The sequence below is a fragment of the Pogona vitticeps genome, chromosome 1 (assembly GCF_051106095.1).
Source record: "Pogona vitticeps strain Pit_001003342236 chromosome 1, PviZW2.1, whole genome shotgun sequence".
Taxonomy (NCBI): domain Eukaryota; kingdom Metazoa; phylum Chordata; class Lepidosauria; order Squamata; family Agamidae; genus Pogona; species Pogona vitticeps.
Window position 1 is genome coordinate 348,895,504 of NC_135783.1, and position 18,808 is coordinate 348,914,311.

Consider the following 18,808-nt stretch of genomic DNA (forward strand, 5'->3'; position numbering starts at 1 on the left):
ATGCTAGGAAAAATTGAAGATAACAGGAAAAGAGGAAGACTGAATATGAGATGAATTGAGTAAATGAAGGAAGCCAAAGTCTTGAGTTTGTAGGATATGAACAAAACTGGTAATGACAGGGCCTTTTGGGGGGGTCACTAATTCATGGGCTGTCATAAATGAGAAGTGATTTGATCGACCATAAATCGCCACCACCACCCGATCAATAATAAAAATAGGGAATCCGTGTTAGGGGTGGGCAGGGAGAAACCATTCTTGGCCCACAAAAAGCTACTCCTGGTTGGCAGAAAGAATGCTGAGTTGGCCATGTGACCAAGCACACCTGGAATGAGGCAGAGAAGGGTTTGCTCCCAGCACTTTGCTTAGAACATAATTGTGAGTGTGTTTTTGAAAGTTCAGTAGAGTGGCCAATGGCCATGCCAAGCTTTAGTTCAAAAAAGTAGCTTTCTTTATATATTCACTAATTATTGCTATCCCATTATTTTCAGGCTAATTCTCTGTTCTGCCACCATCCTTCATCCCTGCTATTTTTTAATAGCTGGTATACAAGGAGAAAGGGATGAAATGAGAAAATGTACTAGAAATAACATCTGGGATAAGACCTCTTTGGCGGTTGTCCTGAAGGACTTATGCACAAGGTGGCGCTGTTGATCTGCATCAGACTATAGAGCAGTGGGAAAACAGCTTTGGTTTTCAGAAAACTCCCCTTTACCACCATCCAACCCAAAATATTATTTATTTACCGGGGAAATTTGTGAAAAATCTCACAATTCTCTTGGAATGTCTTCACATCCCCCATGGATGCTTCCACCCCATCCACACTGGTTACTAGTTACAGAGAGATTTGTAATAACTTATGAAAAATAAATTTGTATTAATCATTTTTCAGACTTAAGTTGGTCAAATTATACTCTGGGTGGTAATTTTAAAAAGTCTCATAACCTCGTATTGAAGGATGAGCATGCTGGTGACATACGAGGACCAGAAACGAGACATCAGAGACTATCTGTGATTGCCGGAAGGAAATTTGTATCGAATAGGAACATTTTGAGTATCAAGCTTTTCCCACCTCCAAGATTATGCAGATTTGCCTGCTTGCTTTGTGGATTGAAGAACTGATTCAATAGTCCATTCTGTGCAACTTTTAACACACTTCCAGCTCTAATTACAGGGTATCACTATTTCTGGTTCAAGAAACACAACAACAAAAAAATGACACAATGTTTTACATCCTTCTCCACCCTGTTTGCATCAGGAGCGGTACAAGATCTATCCTGCAAACTCCTGCTTTACCTGTGTATGCCTGAGTGCTGAGAAAGCAATATGCCCTATACTACAGTGTGGAAACAAAGGCTGTTCTCCAGCTTTGGGTCTTGGTTCTTTTAATTACAGGTCTGATCTATTTGCCCTGGAAGGAGAGCAGCCTCACCCAGCAAAATCCATAGATCGTTGCAGTGCTTGTTGACAAGACATAACATGGGAGGTTGCTAGACAGGTGTGCAAAAGGAATGTGTGGCACCTGTGGTGTGTCGTGCATATGAACTGGCACAACCTCCAAACCAAGGTTCATACCCATCTCTAATGGGGATGGCTAAAATTCCATGCAAACAGTGTCTCCTCTTCTGGCAATGCAGGCATTTAACCGCCCCAGTGGAAATCTCTGTGTGCCATCTGGGAGCAGAGGGGCCGCTCCTCAATCTCTCATTAGGTATATATATATTGAGAATCCCCGGACCACCCTTAATCCTTGGCCAATCAAAAAAGGTAAAGGTTAAAGGTTCCCCTTGACAATTTTTGTCCAGTCGTGTTCGACTCTAGGAGGCGGTGCTCATCCCCGTTTCCAAGCCGTAGAGCCAGCGTTTTGTCCGAAGACAATCTTCCGTGGTCACATGGCCAGTGCGACTTAGACATGGAACGCTGTTACCTTCCCACCGAAGTGGTCCCTATTTATCTACTTGCATTTGCATGCTTTCGAACCGCTAGGTTGGCGGGAGCTGGGACAAAGCGACGGGAGCTCACTCCGTCGCGTGGATTCGATCTTATGACTTCTTGGTCTTCTGACCCTGCAGCACAGGCTTCTGCGGTTTAGCCCGCAGCGCCACCACGTCCCTTGGCCAATCAAAAGTAAGATATAAAACAGAAACTTTCAAAACAAATAAGGAAAAAGTAAATGCACCTGAAGTTTACATATTTATCCAAAAACCTATGGGAGGCAGGTCTCAAGACAAAGGCAAAACCAGATATCTTTCTTTCAATGCCTGACCTAAAAAAAATATTTCAGAGATACTGGAAAGCAGCATTCACATCTTGTGTTTCTTCCACAGTGGCCTTGCATATTCTGCACACTCATGATTTGCAAGGAAGTGGTGCAGGGCTTTTAATATTATTTACTAGAAGAGAACAGGCTTTGTGATGAAAAGCACAATCCAGACTCAACGATTCTGATTAATTATGGATGATCAATGATCATGCATTTGTAACCACATCTGTGTATAGAGAAAACATGTATGCATCAGAACATTCAGTTCAAAATTGATTGTTTTGTTCATTCTACAGCTGAAATCCTAGCTGGTCACAATTAGAGTAGACCCACTGAATTAGTGGGGATTTAGTGAGTCAGTTCCTATGTAAGTTCCACGGATTCAAGTGGACCTGCTCTAGCTGTGACTTACGACACTAAAACAAATCACAGGTAGGCGCCTTTGAATCAATGCATCTTACCACTGATTCACTGCTCCTACTGTAGCGCAATTCACTATGCAAAACAGCAAAGCTTCAGCCTGTATTTGCACAAGAAAATTCTGAACGTCCATATCGTTATGTACATTCTTTATTGCATATTACTGTCTTTTTAAAAAAATGTACAGTCTCATAACATACATAGCACTTCCTGCTAGCTAAAAATCTTCCTTGCACTTAGGAATCACTAAAACAGTTTGCTACCACTAAGCTACATTAGTATACTTCAGTTTACAAACTATCACCTTTTTCGTCTCTCTTTTTTTTTTTTTGGCATGAATAAAAAAACATTTTTTTGAAGTACACGCCCAGGAGAGAGAGGCAGAGAGGAAATAAAATAACAATTTAAAGAAGAGAGAGAGAGAGAGAGAGAACGGACAAGAGTGGCTGGGAGTTCCACCGGCACCAGTCTAAATGTAATTTGCAACAAATGGCACATGGATATCGTTCACCTGTACGCAGACTCCTCGTTCAGTGGTGTGTGTGGGCAGGAGGGAATACAAAGAAACAGCAAGGTTTGTTAACAAAGCAAAGTACGGTTTGGGAGCACAAGGAATGGTTTACACCAACGCCTTGTTTCTCCCCAGTGCAGCAAAGGGGCTACTGGAAATCTACGGCGATCCAGCAATCTGACCTAGGAGGCAAGAGGCCTAAACTCAGCTTCGAATACTTCAGAAGTTCTGTACAGCACAAACAGGACACAGTCAAGATCAAGCTGGCTCAGGCCGATAAAGGCCAATGGCCTTTTTTTTGGCAGATATCTGACAACACACCCCTGAGATGGACTTGACTGCAGACCCTGGATCCACTTTCGGGTCCAGATGGGAGGCTTGGGTTTAAGGTCTGGTCGACCCTGAATAAATCAGCTATGGAAAGTGAAGGTAGGCTTTTAAAGAAACAACAACCCGTGCTTGACGGCCATGCCTTCTTTGACGGCTCACCATCTTCCCAGGTCAACAGCCATCGCGGATGCTATTCTGTAAAGCCACATCCTGAAGGACGAAGCCTCGTCTCCAGTGTGATGATTACCAATGGGTTGTGTGACAAGAGGGCCTCTTGGGGGGGGGGAGGGTGCAGCTTGAAACCTTGAGCCCAGCGTAGGGAAGATGATGTGCTGGGATTGGGACAACCAGCAGCACTTACCAGCACAGGTATTGACGAGATGGGATGACGTTGCAGTCCTTGACTTAGGCAAACCAGACTGAATACCAGTCCAACTGGGATTGGAGGCCTTAATTCTTTCTTCTACCCACTAGCTTGTAGACTGAAGTGTAGGAAGGCATGTTGCTGTATATGCATGTGCATACACACACACACACACACACAGAGTGGTGCCTCGCTTAGCGATCGCTCCGTTGAGCGACAAAATCGCTTAGCGATGGACTTTTTGCCATCGCAAAAGCAATCGCTTAGCGACGGTCCCTATGGGGAAAAAGTCCGCCGCTGTTTTGCCTCACTTAAGAGGCAGCACAAATGGCGGCGCTATGGAGGATTTCCGCTGAAAGGTAAGTTTTTAAGCCCATAGGAACGCATTCAACGCGTTTCTATGGGCTTTTAAAAATCGCTTATATATATGTATATGCATGCATGCATGTATATATCTGTGTGAAAATAGGAGGGCTGGTGACTACAGAGGGCCTGGAGGTCAGCTGCACCACACTCTTCTGCAAAAATGGGAGTTTTGGGGGGAGGGAGGAATATATATATATATTTTAAAAGTAGTGGTGGGTTTTTTTTTTAGCTAAAAGAAGGTGTGTGGGCCCATGCGTTATTTTAGACGGAAGTCCTTTCTTATTTTATCCAAGAAGCCACCAGAGGCTCCTGGAGATACAATTCTACTTTAAAAAAACCAATAAAAACAAACTAAAATACATGGTTGGGCTCTTTGGGCCACATGAATTTTATGCAGGGTCTAAACACTTGTGAGAAACATCCCTCCTTGCTGGTGAGGGTGAATGAAGAGTTGTGTGAATGGTTTCCTAGTATTTAATGCAGTTCTAGATGGCCTCTCCACAGGAGGATCAAAAACACTAGATCTGCCCTCTTAAGGATGATCTTCACTACAGTTATAGAAGTTTGATAGGGCCATACAACATTCCCCCTGATTTCTGCTAGCGCTGGGCGGGGGTCCCGCCCCGCCCGTGACTGGAAGCAAATTAGGGGCAGTGCTGGCTCAGCCGTGCGAGAACAATGCAGTGCAGGCGCGCAGCTTAGAGGGAACGTTGGCCATACCTGCCATGGGTCCGTCCTCTGAAATCCTGTAGTTTGGTAAGGGACTTAGAAATCTTTGCTAGAAGGCTCTAGTGTAGTTCCCTGAACTACAGCAGAGAATTCTGTGTGCCACCAACCTGCTATAAACGGCGCAATGTAGACGCCTTTTTATTCTCCACAAAAGCAAGACTTTATCCAGTGGCTCTAAAACGGCAATAGAAAACCGTCCATATTTTTAGATGCCACCCCAAACTTGTTGAACAGCAGTGCTGGTCCCTTGAAGAGACTGAATATTTTACAGGACAGCAGCTTTTTCTGCTTTTTCTTTTTTTGCAACTCCAAAACATGCTGGTTTTCCTTGTTTCCTTTTGTTTTTAATCTCAAGTCATTTAAAATGCAACCTTTTTGATCAGCCTGAACTCTTCCCCCCCCCCAAAAAAACACCCCATCATTGCTCTAAAACTGTTTCTGACCAAATTACTTCCAGCTACAAATAAAAATATATATATAAAATAGAGGCACTTTAGTTTAAGTAACCGTTAGGATCAACTTCGATGCTTTGAGGCGAAGTGCTATATTTCCGCATCTGCATTCCGCAGAGGCTTTGCATTCTTACTGCTTGAGGAGCTAGCTGCTAGGAGAGACATCTGCATGTTTTTGGTGTGTCAGAAAACCTGCAGTGAAGAAAAGACCATGGAAAGAAAAACATTGCACACACACACACACACACACACACACAAACACACACACACACTCACAGCTCTCTAATGTGAGAGCGTCACAGCTTTCACATTGCAGCAGGACGGGGGAAACCCCTGCCAACAAGAACTGTATTTTGTACAAACTGGTTTTATATAAAACCGCACACTCGCTATACAGTACACGTGGAGAAAAAAAATGCGATTCTCGTTCTCCACCCCATTAACATCCTTTACAAGACAATGTAACACATGACAATACATGTTTCAAATAGCATCAACTATCTAGTGCAAGAGGGACAAAATGCAAAACCTTAACAGGAAAGAAAAACAAACTCCCCACCCCCCTCCCCAAATCTCAGTTTACAATACAGTGATGATGGTATTAAAAGTCACTTAAGAGAAAACCCACAAATAAATAAAAGCAAAACAAAAAAGTAACAGTCCTCTATATTCTCTATAATTTAAGAATATTAAGCCATGCTATAAAATTGGCATTTAAAATTTTTTTTCCAATTTTTTTCTGCATCATTATTATTTTTTAAATTATTAATTACTCCCTGAGCAATCTGGGTTGAGTCGATTTTGGATTGACATCTTGACAGGTAGTTCTGCTTAAAAAAAATTGGCAAGAACAACAGGAACAGCAACACTTTCAAGAAATAATTTTTCTTGGTCTTTTCTTGCTACTTTATATTTATAAATTACAACCCTAATAAATCCATCTCCCGGACCACTAAGCCTCTCGTAAAGCCTTTTACAGAAACCACTCCCTATTAATGTCTTTGGAGACAAATGTTTTTTGAGCCCCAGCGATGAGTTCCAGAACAGCGTGTTGTACAAAAAGTGAACACGTTCAAACGCGATTGACTGGGTGTGCTATCAACTGCAGCTTTTGGGGTGCACGTTATCCTGGCGGACATGGACATGTTCACAATGTGTATCCTTCTCAGGATAGGGCCTCTCCCTCTGAACCATAAACGGAGGAAGGGACAGCTGGTCTGATGGGGATAAAGTGGGGGAAAATGGGGAACCACTGCGCTGGAAACTCAGCTAATATCTGGAAGCACATGTGCCAATTTCTATTGTGTGTTGGAAAAGCTCTGATCCTTTTCATCCGACGAGGGCTGCGATATGGAAGAGAGGCCCAAGGAGGGTCAGTTCTGACCTATATTTACAGAGAATACAGTTTGTCCCGTAGAATAAGGAATGGGAAAACAAAACAGAACAAACAGAACACCCCCTTTTCTAGAAGGAAAGAAAGAAAAGGATGCTCCCCACTCCAATTAATTCTCCATCGGCCTCGGCTAAGAAAATGAATGAATTTGACATACACATGGTTACAAGCAATGAGATGTTCCTCCAGGTGCCCAACTGGGGGGGAGAGAAGACCCATCTCATTTTTAAACAGAGGAGAAATCACCAAAATTGGAAGTTATAGAACACAACAGAACTAACATAGTACTCACAAGGGATGTTCAAGTTTTCAGTAAGAACACGAACCAAGAAAATTAAAATAAAATGCAAACATTTGGACTTTCCCCAGCAATGCAGTTCAAATTCGACAAGCACATTTTTCTAACGGACTTTCCACCATCCACAGTCCCAAAGGTGAAACAGGGGCCGAGGCTGATCCATCTGAATCAAACCGCTCTGGTGTGACACAGCCCATTGGCCCCTTTCTTCTCTCTTCCCTTCCACTCCATTTTTCCAACTCTATTTAAAATAAAAATGTAAAGGACCCCACAATGAGCATAGGTAACTAGCATGGTCCAGCTCATTTCCACTGAGAAGGGTTTTTTCTTTCTTTCTTTCTTTCTTTCTTTCTTTCTTTTACTGCTTTTTCTCTCTCTCCAACATTTGTGCTTTGACAGCGGAAAAGCTACTTTTTGTTTCTTTTTGAAAGCCACTGTTACTGATAGAAATAGGGAACACCCATTCAAGCAGGAATGTCTGTGCAGACTCAGAGACAGACAAACAGAGCTGCATATACACATTTCTGATCTCCCATCCGTACAACCCAATTTGTATATACAGCAAGTACTTGCACACACACACGTACAAAATGAAAGGGAGAGTGCCACTGTTAAACAAAAAGCCCAGGCTTTTCCAGAAGGTTACTGGTGATTTTTTTTCTCTCTTTCTAACATGTTTTTTTTTTTAAATGGCAGGACGGGGTTCAGAAGTTGAGTTTTGTGACCGGCCTTTCGCGATTGCCATCTGCCAGCTGGTTCGTGATGCGTTTGCGGTTGCGCTTCAGTTTTGAGAGGTCTTTGTCGAAGACTTCACCGGATCGTAAAGCCGAGACGAGATCATCGAATTCTCCACCTTCCTCGCTATTTTCTTTCGCCTTTCTGGCCTTGCGCTCCCTCTCACGCTGCTCTTTGAGCTGGGTTTGGGGGGAAAGAAAGGGGAAGAGAGCAGATGATTGTTTAACAAGGCGTCTCAGTACCCAAGGGCTGGAATTATTTTCTGTGGTTTTGCTTGAGGAAAGGAAAATGGTATAAATTGTAATGGAAAATTGCCACTAATGAAAGAGTCCCAGGTTGGATTCCTTGCATGACCAGGAATCAAAGTAGAGACTCTTTCATTAGTGGCAATTAGAAGCCACTTGCCACTGCAAGTTACACCATTTTACTTCTGTTGGTGTAGCCATCAGGAAGATTTTGGCCAAGGAGTTGTAAATATGGTATGTTAAATCAGAGCAATGCAAACTCCAGGAAACCTGGAAGGTTTAGCATTGACTCAGACCGAGTAGCTAAGGTTACACATTTGTTGTAAGGAGAGAAGAAACAGGGAAGGCTTCTGTGGCACAGCTCTTGCTGTTCTTGCCAAAGAACCAACACTGCCAATCTCTGGAACCTTCCCACATTCACAAACAATACAACTTATGCTTTTGCAGAACCTCCCCGAAAGACATGGCCCTGCCAGAAGACATAGAAAAATATCAACATTACTCGTCACCCAATGATTGTTCTTCCTGCTGCTCTGCTGTACCATATATGCCCTAATGTTTGCCACAGGGCCTTGATCCCGTCTGCCCTACCTGTGCTTCCATGCGTGCCCGCCGCTCTTCCTCCTCCTTCCTCTTCCTTATGTTTTCGTTCTCCTGCTTGGCTTCATTCACTGCCTGAAGGAACTGGTCAAAGATCCCGAAGAACTCATCCGGCTGAGTCTTTCCAGGTTCTTCTCCAAAATGCTTCACTGCCTTGGTGAACTGGAGGAAGTGAATGGAGAAGCCCATTAAAAAGCCCCTCTGTCAAATATCCAGCCCGCTCAAGCAGTCTCTGAGAGGGGCACCCCTGGCCTCTTACTCTAGATCAGGCAGATCTGGGGGCCACTTTTCTTCCCCCCGTAACCTTCCACAGATTGCCAAAAATGCAAAAGAAAAATGCACTGAAAACCGTTTTCTTTCCCTTTTTTCTCCCCACATTTCCCACTCCCCCTCTCTTGGTGTGTTTTGGGGCTGCGGTTTCTTTAAAAGAAAAGGGTCCAGCCCACTCTTAGGTCCTCATCTCATTCCAAATTTTGGCACTTTGAGACTGGGGTCGAGAGAAAGGAGTCTCTCGCTGGAGTGCCGTCCCTTCCACAGAGAATGGGAAGGGAGGTGCAGACCTCGCCCGCTCCAGCTCCCAGAGGAACAGAGCAGCGGGGTACGGACGTCCGGGCCCTGCAGAGTGTGTTGGGCGGGTTGACGGTAGCCATTCAAATCCCGGACGATTTGGCTGGAATGGGAAGGAAAAGGAGGGTGGAGATTGAAGTGGGGATGGCACAGATAAAAAAGGTGAGAGGACCCGTTGCCGGCAGGTTGGGAATGGGTTTGGTTCCAGGACCCATGGACTGGAGAATGGGGACGTCTACGAGTGCCTAAGGAGGAGGCGGATTACCGTCGAAGGAGGGAGATCCCACCCGGACCATCTTATTGGGGTGAGGCGGAGGAGATTGAGGGAGGAAAAGGAGAAGGTCGAAAAGGAGAAGAGGGAAAGGTTGGCATGGAGGGTAGAGGAGATGAGGAGGAGAGAATTCTCCCCAGCGAGAGATGCCGGGTGGACCGATCCCACAGAAGATGAGATCGTTCCCTTATTGGAAGGAGAGATTGGAGAGGCTCTGAGAGACGAAGCTACGACCGGATGGCCGTGCCCCTGGAACACGAGTGAAACCAATCCGTTCCTTAGTGATGATTGGGTACCCCTGTCAGACCCGTTGGCAGCAGGCGAGAAGTTATGGAACAATCTTAAGGACACTGATTTTTTTGTTAAATACTCCAATAAACCTTTCCTCTGTTTCAAAGTTAAAAAGGCCTCTGGATTTTATTGTGGATACAAGAGACTCAAAGCCCGAACCCTCAAAAGGCATCATGGCCAGCTAGACCCTCCAACATTTAACAACCCATCCTCTTTCCAAGGTCCGACGCACCTCCTCCTTGTGAACCGCCACTGCCATTCTGAATTCATGGAGGAAGTCACACCTCTTTTGCTTCTTAATGCTCTTTATTATCTAGCTCGTCTTCTCTCTCTTTTTATTAACTCGAGACTCGGGAGCAATAAAGCCAAACAGAGCTCAATATTACAGGGCAGGAGATAGAAAACTCAAACACATGACAGGGAGAACAGAGACTTGCACTTTCAACTTCTCTTTGAAGGGTTGCTCTTGTGTGTTATTTATTGTTGCCACATGCTTTGTTATTGGAACCAAATGTGCTAGCGAAGTTTTTGTTAAAAGTATTTTTTCAAATTCTACACACCCTTCTTGAAGGAAAATACACCCGCCCAAGCAGGACGTTTGTGTAATTACCAGAAAAGCGTCTACAGAACATTTATGGCCCTATTTTGCAAGCAATGTTCTATTAAAAATCAAAGATGACATTTAAGAATGATAAATATGTAGCAATATCCCAGGAAAATGAACAAAACACACAGAAAGAATTGCTTCGAGGCATTATAGCTTACTCTTGCTAGCCTTTTACAGCCACTAGCTTATACAGCACTTTTAACAAGACCTAGACAAACTCATGAAGCTAAATCTAATGTGACATAAGTAGACTTTCATTTGCTCAATATGAGTTTTTCCCTTTTCTTCCCTCTATAGACCCACCCCGCCTCCAGAACACGAATCCTGAATCTGTCCTAAAGGATTCCCCAACCTTCTTGAGTTGATTTGTTGAAGATTCAGGGAGATGGAGTGGAGAAACGAAAATGGATCTGCCAGTGGTGGTTACTCAACTGGGGGGAAGTCACCATGGGATATGGTAGACAATAGGCCTGTCAATTGCATTGTTTTCCCATTACATTTAGAGCCCACCTTTCCTTCAATGAGATCAAAGTGTCATTCATATATTCTTCTCCATTTCATTTTCACAATGGCGCTGTGAGTTATGTTCAGATGAGGCAACCGGCCCAGGGGGACTCGGTGAATTTCCAAGCTCAGTGGGGCTTGACCATAGAGCATCAGGTACATTGGTTATCTACAATGACTGGCCAGAGTGAGAACTTAACAGAGGAAGTTTAGCCTAAGTAACTTTTAGGAAGAGGAAAATCTGGGTTCAAGGGCTTGAGCCAGTAATGGCTGATTCCCCCATCCTTAATTAACTGACAGGAATACATAAGCATTATAAGCAAAACTGGAAGAACATTGTGGAAGTGGAAAAGATCTGGAGGCACCATGGTGACTATTTCTGTTTCTTACCAGTTCTTTGGCTTCTGCTAAAAGATCTTCAACATCTGAGAAACTGAAGCTGGCCAAGGTGATGAACTGGCTGACAACAGACACAAACTTGTCTCCCGGATGGGCAGGCTGAGATTTCTGGTATTCCAGCTCCTGGGAATGGGGGGGGGGGAAGAGATAATATTTATTGGGGTCATTGTTGATGCTTTGGGATCCACAAGGCCCTGCCCACTTTGAAGATCAACCACAGATGGACTGAGCCACAGGGGGTAATATTCCACGCAGTGCTGATACACAGTTAAAAACTAGGAATGAGATTTTTTTCTGATTTCTTGGACTATATATCCCATAATTCTCCATTTTGGGACTTCTGCGTGATAAAAAGATATCTTACGCTTAAATGCATCTCACCTAAGAGAAAGACTACTTCAATTGGAAGGCTTTAGGGCTTAGCTAAGCTTAGCTTCACCTTGTTTCTGTTCAGAAAGAAAGCTCACTAGGGCAGGAAGAGAATAATAGGATTTGTTGTCCAAAAAAATCCCAGTTTGAGTAAAAACTGCAACTAGCTAGGAGCGAGGCTCACCACATGATTCTATCCAGCCTAAGAGTTACCTCCTCCCATAGCGCAGTATCTATTGTACACGCTCTGGTTAACAATCACTATGTTTAAACTTTTTACAGAGAGCACAGCAAATGCGGTTAAGCGTTAAGTACAAGGAACTGAAGAGAGAGAATGTGCAGTGTCAACAAGGATTCCTTTATTTCAATTAAATAGACTTCTTCCTTAATTTTTTTAAAATCTCACTTTTATCAAATATCCCAATTGAGTTTAAAATCCAGACATTTCAAGCAGGAAATCTAAGACGGTGGTTCCTAACTTTGGGTTCCCAGATGTTCTCAGACTGCAACTGCCAGAAATCTTGGCCCGCACAGCGAGCGGTGAAAAGGCTTCTGGGAGCTTTAGTCCAAGAACATCTGGGGACCCAAGACTAGGAACCATTCATCTACTGTAAGGTGACTAGGTCTCTTCTATTTTTTATTGTAAAATCACCCAGAGTGGGAATGGTTTGCAGCTGTGAGGAGCGTACATTCTACGATCTCTTCTTCAAGGCTGTCCATTGGGCCTCTGCACTTGCTGCTATTTTCACGTGGGTCATCCTGAAAATCCTCACAGACGCAAGGTGAGGATTAACAATTAGTGCAATAGGTTATTAACTCCCAGTTCAAGTTTGCTAAGGAGTAAAGCAACACATTCCAAGAGGTGGCCCACTGCACTCCTTATGTGGTGAAGCCACAAGGCCCTGCCTCCATCTTCTACCACTTTTTTGGTGGGATCCTGAGGGACTAGTCTGCTGGTGGAGGGCTATGGAGGCCCTACTGACTGATTATGCAATTAAATAGACATGATAGCAGTCTTCCAATATCGGAAGGGTTGCCACAGGGAAGAGGGCATCAATTTATTCTCCATTGTGCCTGAGATAGGAGAAGAACCAGTGGGTGGAAACTCGTCAGAAGGAGATACAACCTGGAAATAAGGAGGGATTTCCTGACAGTGAGAACCATTAAGCAGTGGAACAGCTTGCTTTCCAAGGTGGTGGGTGCCCCATCGCTGGAGGTTTTCAAGAAAATATCGGACAGCCATCTGTCTGGGAGGGTAGGAGGTCTGGGATGGTATGAGGTCTCCTGCCTTGGGCAGAGGGTCAGACTAGATGACCTCCAAGGTCCCTTCCAACCCTACGGCAATTCTATGACTTTAATCCAAATTTAATCTAACTTTCTATAAACATCATTTGTGCAATGTGGGATTCTCCCCAGTAAATCTCTACCATAGCCAAAGGAATACTGAATATGACTTTTAGGAAGGGTTGGTACAGCCTTCACCAGCCTGATGACTGCCAAATATGTTGGGCTCATTTCCTTGATATGGGCCTGATGGCACACAGTGGTTAAACTGCAGTACTGCAGCCAAAACTCTGCTCACGACCTGGGTTCAATCCAAGGCAGCCAGCTTGAGGGTCACTTCGTCTTCTGTTCTTCCAAGGTTGGTAATTTGAGTACCCAGCTTGCTGGGGGAGTACGTAGCCTGCCTAATTAAATTGCAAACCACCCACAGAGTGCTTTAAGCACGGTGGGGTGTTATATAAGCAGCATACTTTGCTTTTGCATTAGTCTAGCATAGTGCTTAATACACTATGCCCGTGCCATGGCTCTGTAAAAGATCTCAACTTCCCCATGCCATATGGGTACATGCTCTCTCGTACACATGTGATGTGAACAAGGAGGCACAGCAGCAAAGTGTTGCAGCCAAAGCTGGGAAAAACCTCTTCTGATCATCAATACCACTTAAGCTTTTCAAAGCTTAATTTTATATCTATCCCAAAACACTTGGGTTTTTTTTTAATGCACATGATCAAAGGGACAAAGGAAAGCACTCGGGTCATTAAGAGTGCTATAAAACTGTAATAATAAATAATGAGATGCAGGTCAGGAAGGAAAAAAGAAACTGGCCTCCAGGAGGAGAGATAAAAGCAACTTCCATCAGCGTTTCCTCCTCCTTCTCTAAGGACAGAGGCTGAACGGGCTCCCTGGAATGGCTCTGTGCGATGGGAACATTAAATGAGTAAACAGTACTTACCATTTCCACAGCCTTCAGCCCACTCCTCAAGGTGCCAATTTCCTTTTCCAGCTCCGTCATGCTGCCAGAAATAAAGGAAGCATGTTCATTCCTCAAGCTGCTCCCAGAAAACATAGTGCTAAAGCCCATCTCTTATTGCCAAGCGCTTCTGGGTTTGCACACTGTAGGCAGTGCATTACAACCAGCACATGTTCCTGGCCGTGGGCTTTTAAGGTTCAAAGGGGCCATGCTGCCCTGATGTATGATGGAAACTCTCTTACGGATAAAGAAGAAAAGAAGTCTGTAAGGTTGAAACAACATAGAATCCTGTAGCAACTTAAGGATGAACAAGTTTTCCTTGGCATAAAGGTTTCATTGGACTGCAGCCCACTTCCTGACTGTTTTGTTGGTTTTGCTGCCAGAGACTAATAGATCTGCACTCCCACCTTGGAAATTCCTCTGAGGCTATGCATTCTTGAAAGTCAGAGGCTAATTTTTAGAAATAACACTTTAAATATAATGTTAATATAGACACAGTAATTTATTGCTGTGGCCTCCTACCTAAAGGGTGAACCACTGGCTCTATTAGCAGTATTTCTTTTTGGACTTTATTTTGGAACTATAATATCCACATGCCCTAATCAGCAGAGGCAATAATCCGATGTTCTTGAAAGGTACAAGAACATCTGGATTTCAAGCTTAGAACCCATTGTTCTCTACATAGACAAAGACTCTCCAACTCACTTTTATAAAAGTTTCTCTGGAACAACACTAGAAAAACTGTTCTAGAAATATGGCTCTAACTTCAATTCTCCCTCTTGTACACTTATTTCAGGTCATAGCGATCAACTTCCTGTCACACTCATCACACTTATGTGACAGTCACACAGTAAAAACTACTGGCTTCCAGTCTCCCACTCTTGGGATAATGCAGCTTGAGAAATGCTCTTAGAAATGTGGATTTGAAGCAAGTCCACCTATTTGAGGAAAATTTTCTGAAAGACAGATTAAGCTTACATAATTTGCATGGCACCTCCCTTAAAGACCTCTATTAATGTAGAATAGGAATGAACATTTCATCTGCTGCAAGAATTCCTGTTTGCACCAAAACAAAAGAGGTAATCTTAAAGAATGTTAACTGTTTTTAAGACCTGTTTGAAGACAACGATCAAACAATTTAATATGTAGTGCATGAAATACCCAGAAAAGAATACTGTAAATAGAGGAGAATTGATGACAGCTCTTCACATACCAAGAAAGCTCTGTTCATGGGTAGGGTTGGTTCTTTTGTTTTGCTTTTTTGCAGCAAAACCAGCCTAATAATTATTAGCATGAGGTTTCTTGGACCCAAAGCGAGTTTACTTAATCAAATATATGAAGTGTTATCTAGAATTCCTGGTATATGAAGAGTAGAAATGCTAACAAAGGAATTGCTAAGATCAGTCCTCTTATTCTACTAGACTCTCCTCTGACCTCATTATCTAGCGTTCCACGCAGCCACACTTATACCTGAAACTGTAGACACAAAGTGAGATGCAAACTAAAAAAACAAACAAATCATGCTGCAATAATGTCAATTAATATGAATGTAACTGTTTGTGCTACTTTACACTTCCTTACGGATCCTACTACTTATTCCATATTTTCCACTTCATTTAACCGTTTATTTTCCATTCCTTGCTCCAGAAGGATTCTTTGTTAAACAGAAGCTCTCAGATATAATAAATATCTAAGAGCCATGCTATGCGCTGAAATGTTACAGACGGAAAATGCAACTTTTCTGGATTCCATCTCCTGGAAGAATCCCACCGCCAGCATGTTCCATTCGGGTTGTGGGATCCATGGGAGAAGCCGTCCCGAAAAGTAACGTTCTCTACTTCTGCCAAACACAAAGACTTACTTTACTTTGGCAGCTTCAGGGACATCTTTCAGCTCTTCATGCAGGTTTAGAACTTTGGGATATTTCTTTTCTACGATGGTGATGAGATAGTGCAACAAGGTAATGTTCCTGCAACAAAAACAAATATCTACAATATAGTAGACCACACTTGCTGAATAGCATGTACCATGTATGTATGGAATCATATATAACATGTATTTATTGGGACGTGGTGGCGCTGCGGGTTAAACCACAGAAGCCTCTGTGCTGCAAGGTTGGAAAACGAAACAGTTGTTAGATCGAATCCACGCAATGGAGGGAGCTCCCGTCGCCCGTCCCAGCTCCTGCCAACCTAGCAGTTTGAAAGCATGTAAAAATGCAAGTAGATAAATAGGTACCACCACAGTGGGAAGGTCACGGTGTTCCATGTCTAGTCGCGCTGGCCACGTGACCACAGGAACTGTTTACAGACAAACAGCTTGGAGACAGGGATGAGCACTGCGCCCTAGTGTCGGACATGACTGAACTAAATGTCAAGGGAACCTTTATAACATCTTTGTGACTTTACTATGGAAAACATGCAGATTTATCCAACAGGATAAGTGTTGGGAATAAAGAAAGATTTCTTTAGAAAACTCAGATTAATCTATGGTAAGGGGACCTGCTGCATGAGAAAGCCAGCTCACACAGAACAGGGGAGGGGCAATGGCCCCACCTTTGGAGAAAGAGCCCCCGGTCATCATTAGCTGATCAGGGCTTTCAAAGGGGAAAGGGACACAGCCATGCAAGGAGGAGAATGAATTTACAAACACCGCGGCTTGCTTACAGAGCTGCCTAGGCTGGTTCCTCTCCTTGAGCGGACACACTTCACAACAAGACGGAGACAGCCACCAAGTTTAGCACATCCCTGGTAGAAATGAGTTGTCCCACACCCCAACATCCTGGATTTCTGGAAGACGCCTTGGTTCATCGAAAAGGTGTGGGGGGGCTATTTTCCAAAAGTATTCCTCAAACTCTCCTTTGTGGAAATCAACTGCAATGCCCTAAACCAGAAATCTTGGCCAGCACAGCTGGGGGTGAAGGCTTCTGGGACTTGAAGTCCAAGAACACCTGGTTGACCCAAAGTTTGGAACCACCGCCCTAAAGGAATGGCTGGATATCCTTTTGTCTTGGCCAGACCCCAATCCCACAGCACACTCCCACGCTGAGACAGAAGCCGCTTACTTGTCAATGCTGGATTTGGTGTCTGCAATCTTGTTCAAGCTAGAAATTTTAAACCCATAGGCATTTCCCCTCTGGCCCTTATTCATGTAGTTGCCAAAAGCCAAGACCACCTCCAGCAGCTGCTTCAGGCTTTTACTCTGGAACACTTCCGTCGATGCCGTGCGGATTGCTACAAAAGGGCAGGAAGAAAGAGGCCGGATTGGAATCTGCAACTTGACCGCATAACAGGTCTTTGGCATGCAAGTGGTTTATTTAGATATTAAATCGCAAGCTGATCCACGCACAACAAAGAAAAAAGGTTATCCCTAGATAGCCTGATAGGGCTAGCAGGAGACCTAGAGAATGGTTATTCCAAGGAAGCAACAACATGAACATTAGCCAACCCAATCTTTCCAAAACAACCACCATGGAAAGAGAAGGTCGAGAAGAGCTACCATAGCTATCAAACTACATAATAAAGGATTTGAACATTGCATTTTTTAAAAAAAGGAACCCAAATTAACTAGTCTCTATGAGAAATAGATTTTGGCATGTGATTTTTTTTCAACAAACAAGCTTTCCTGAATTCTTACACCATAGATCCATAGAGGAGTTTCCATCTGGCTTCCAGGGCTGAGTGCTATGACAGCTTGGAAATGATGAGTTTTAAGGAATGTGATTCATTGTAACCAGTTGTCTTTTACGGTTACACGGGAATCGTGAAGTTACAAACGTGTTCCTCACATGTTTACGTTGTATGTAGCGGTCTATAAGTTGCAGTAACAGCAACAAATTTCAAAAGGAATGCTACAAATGTGAACAACATTATTTTGTTGGTGCAAGTAACAAAGTGTTTAAAACACTTTCAAAGGCATTTTACAGGACTTTCCCCTCAAGTTTTATGACGTTTTCTTGTCAATCCTACTTCCCCCGAGTCTCCTATAAGCAATGTAAAGTAAGGAAACCGTACTTTTACTTTTTCAGGTTGCTATTGTTGTTGTTTAATAAAACCACGAGGTTACTTCGCAAATTATCTTTAAGGAGGGGCCGTGCAAGGAGAAAGCAAATTTTCTTTAAGGAAGCACTCTGCTTACCTTCTACTTTGGGTTTAACTTCAGCAACCCTCTCTGCAAACTTCTTCTTAAAATACAAAGACTGCAGCCTTTGCTGGTAATGGTTTATCCTGTAAGGAGGAGGAAGGAACACACCCAGTCAATGATCTGTAAGGAAAGGATAAGGCCATATCTCTTGCTTTCTGGATTATCAAGCCAAGCATCTGTAGGAATATGTTCTCTGGAGCGCAGCCTTTCAAACAGCATCACCAGGAATCCTGGGATTCCTCAGGAGAAACTTTGCCAACCCAACACTGTTCAGATGGGTTGAATGGTGACTTCTGAAATTGTGGAAGTAGCCCTGAATGCATTCAGCGGAAACTGAGATCTCTACTTTTCCACTGCATGCAGAAATGCCCAAAGAATCTTTGAGCTCAATAACAAATAAATACAGTGATGCCTCGCTTAATGATTACCTCGCTAAACAACGAATCCGCTTTACGATGGTTTTTTTGCGATTGCTATTGTGATCGCAAAATGATGTTCCTATGGGGAAAATTTGCTTCGCGATGATCGGTTCCCTGATTTGGGAACCGATTCTTCACATTACAATGTTTTTCAAACAGCTGATAGGCAGCTCTCAAAATAGCAACCCGCTGTGCAAAATGGCTCCCTGCTGTTTTTAGCACGGATTCCTCACTTAACAGGCACCGGAAAATGACCGCCCTATGGAGGATCTTCGCTGCAC

At 43.5% G+C, this 18,808-nt stretch overlaps 1 protein-coding gene across 3 annotated transcripts in view; it reads right to left on the reverse strand.

The window, feature by feature from the left end:
* Nucleotides 1–5,762: 5,762 nt before the first annotated feature.
* DAAM1 (dishevelled associated activator of morphogenesis 1) overlaps nucleotides 5,763–18,808 on the reverse strand; it is a 212,867-nt gene continuing 199,821 nt past the window's right edge. For all 3 annotated transcript variants that reach the window (XM_072986827.2, XM_020802503.3, XM_078383891.1), the window contains 7 exons: nucleotides 18,103–18,191; nucleotides 17,030–17,198; nucleotides 15,827–15,934; nucleotides 13,948–14,008; nucleotides 11,334–11,465; nucleotides 8,695–8,865; nucleotides 5,763–8,037 (listed from right to left, as the gene is read on the reverse strand). In XM_072986827.2, coding sequence (XP_072842928.2) covers nucleotides 7,828–8,037; nucleotides 8,695–8,865; nucleotides 11,334–11,465; nucleotides 13,948–14,008; nucleotides 15,827–15,934; nucleotides 17,030–17,198; nucleotides 18,103–18,191 — 940 coding nt within the window. In that variant the 3' untranslated portion in view covers nucleotides 5,763–7,827. The remainder of the gene's footprint in view (nucleotides 8,038–8,694; nucleotides 8,866–11,333; nucleotides 11,466–13,947; nucleotides 14,009–15,826; nucleotides 15,935–17,029; nucleotides 17,199–18,102; nucleotides 18,192–18,808) is intronic.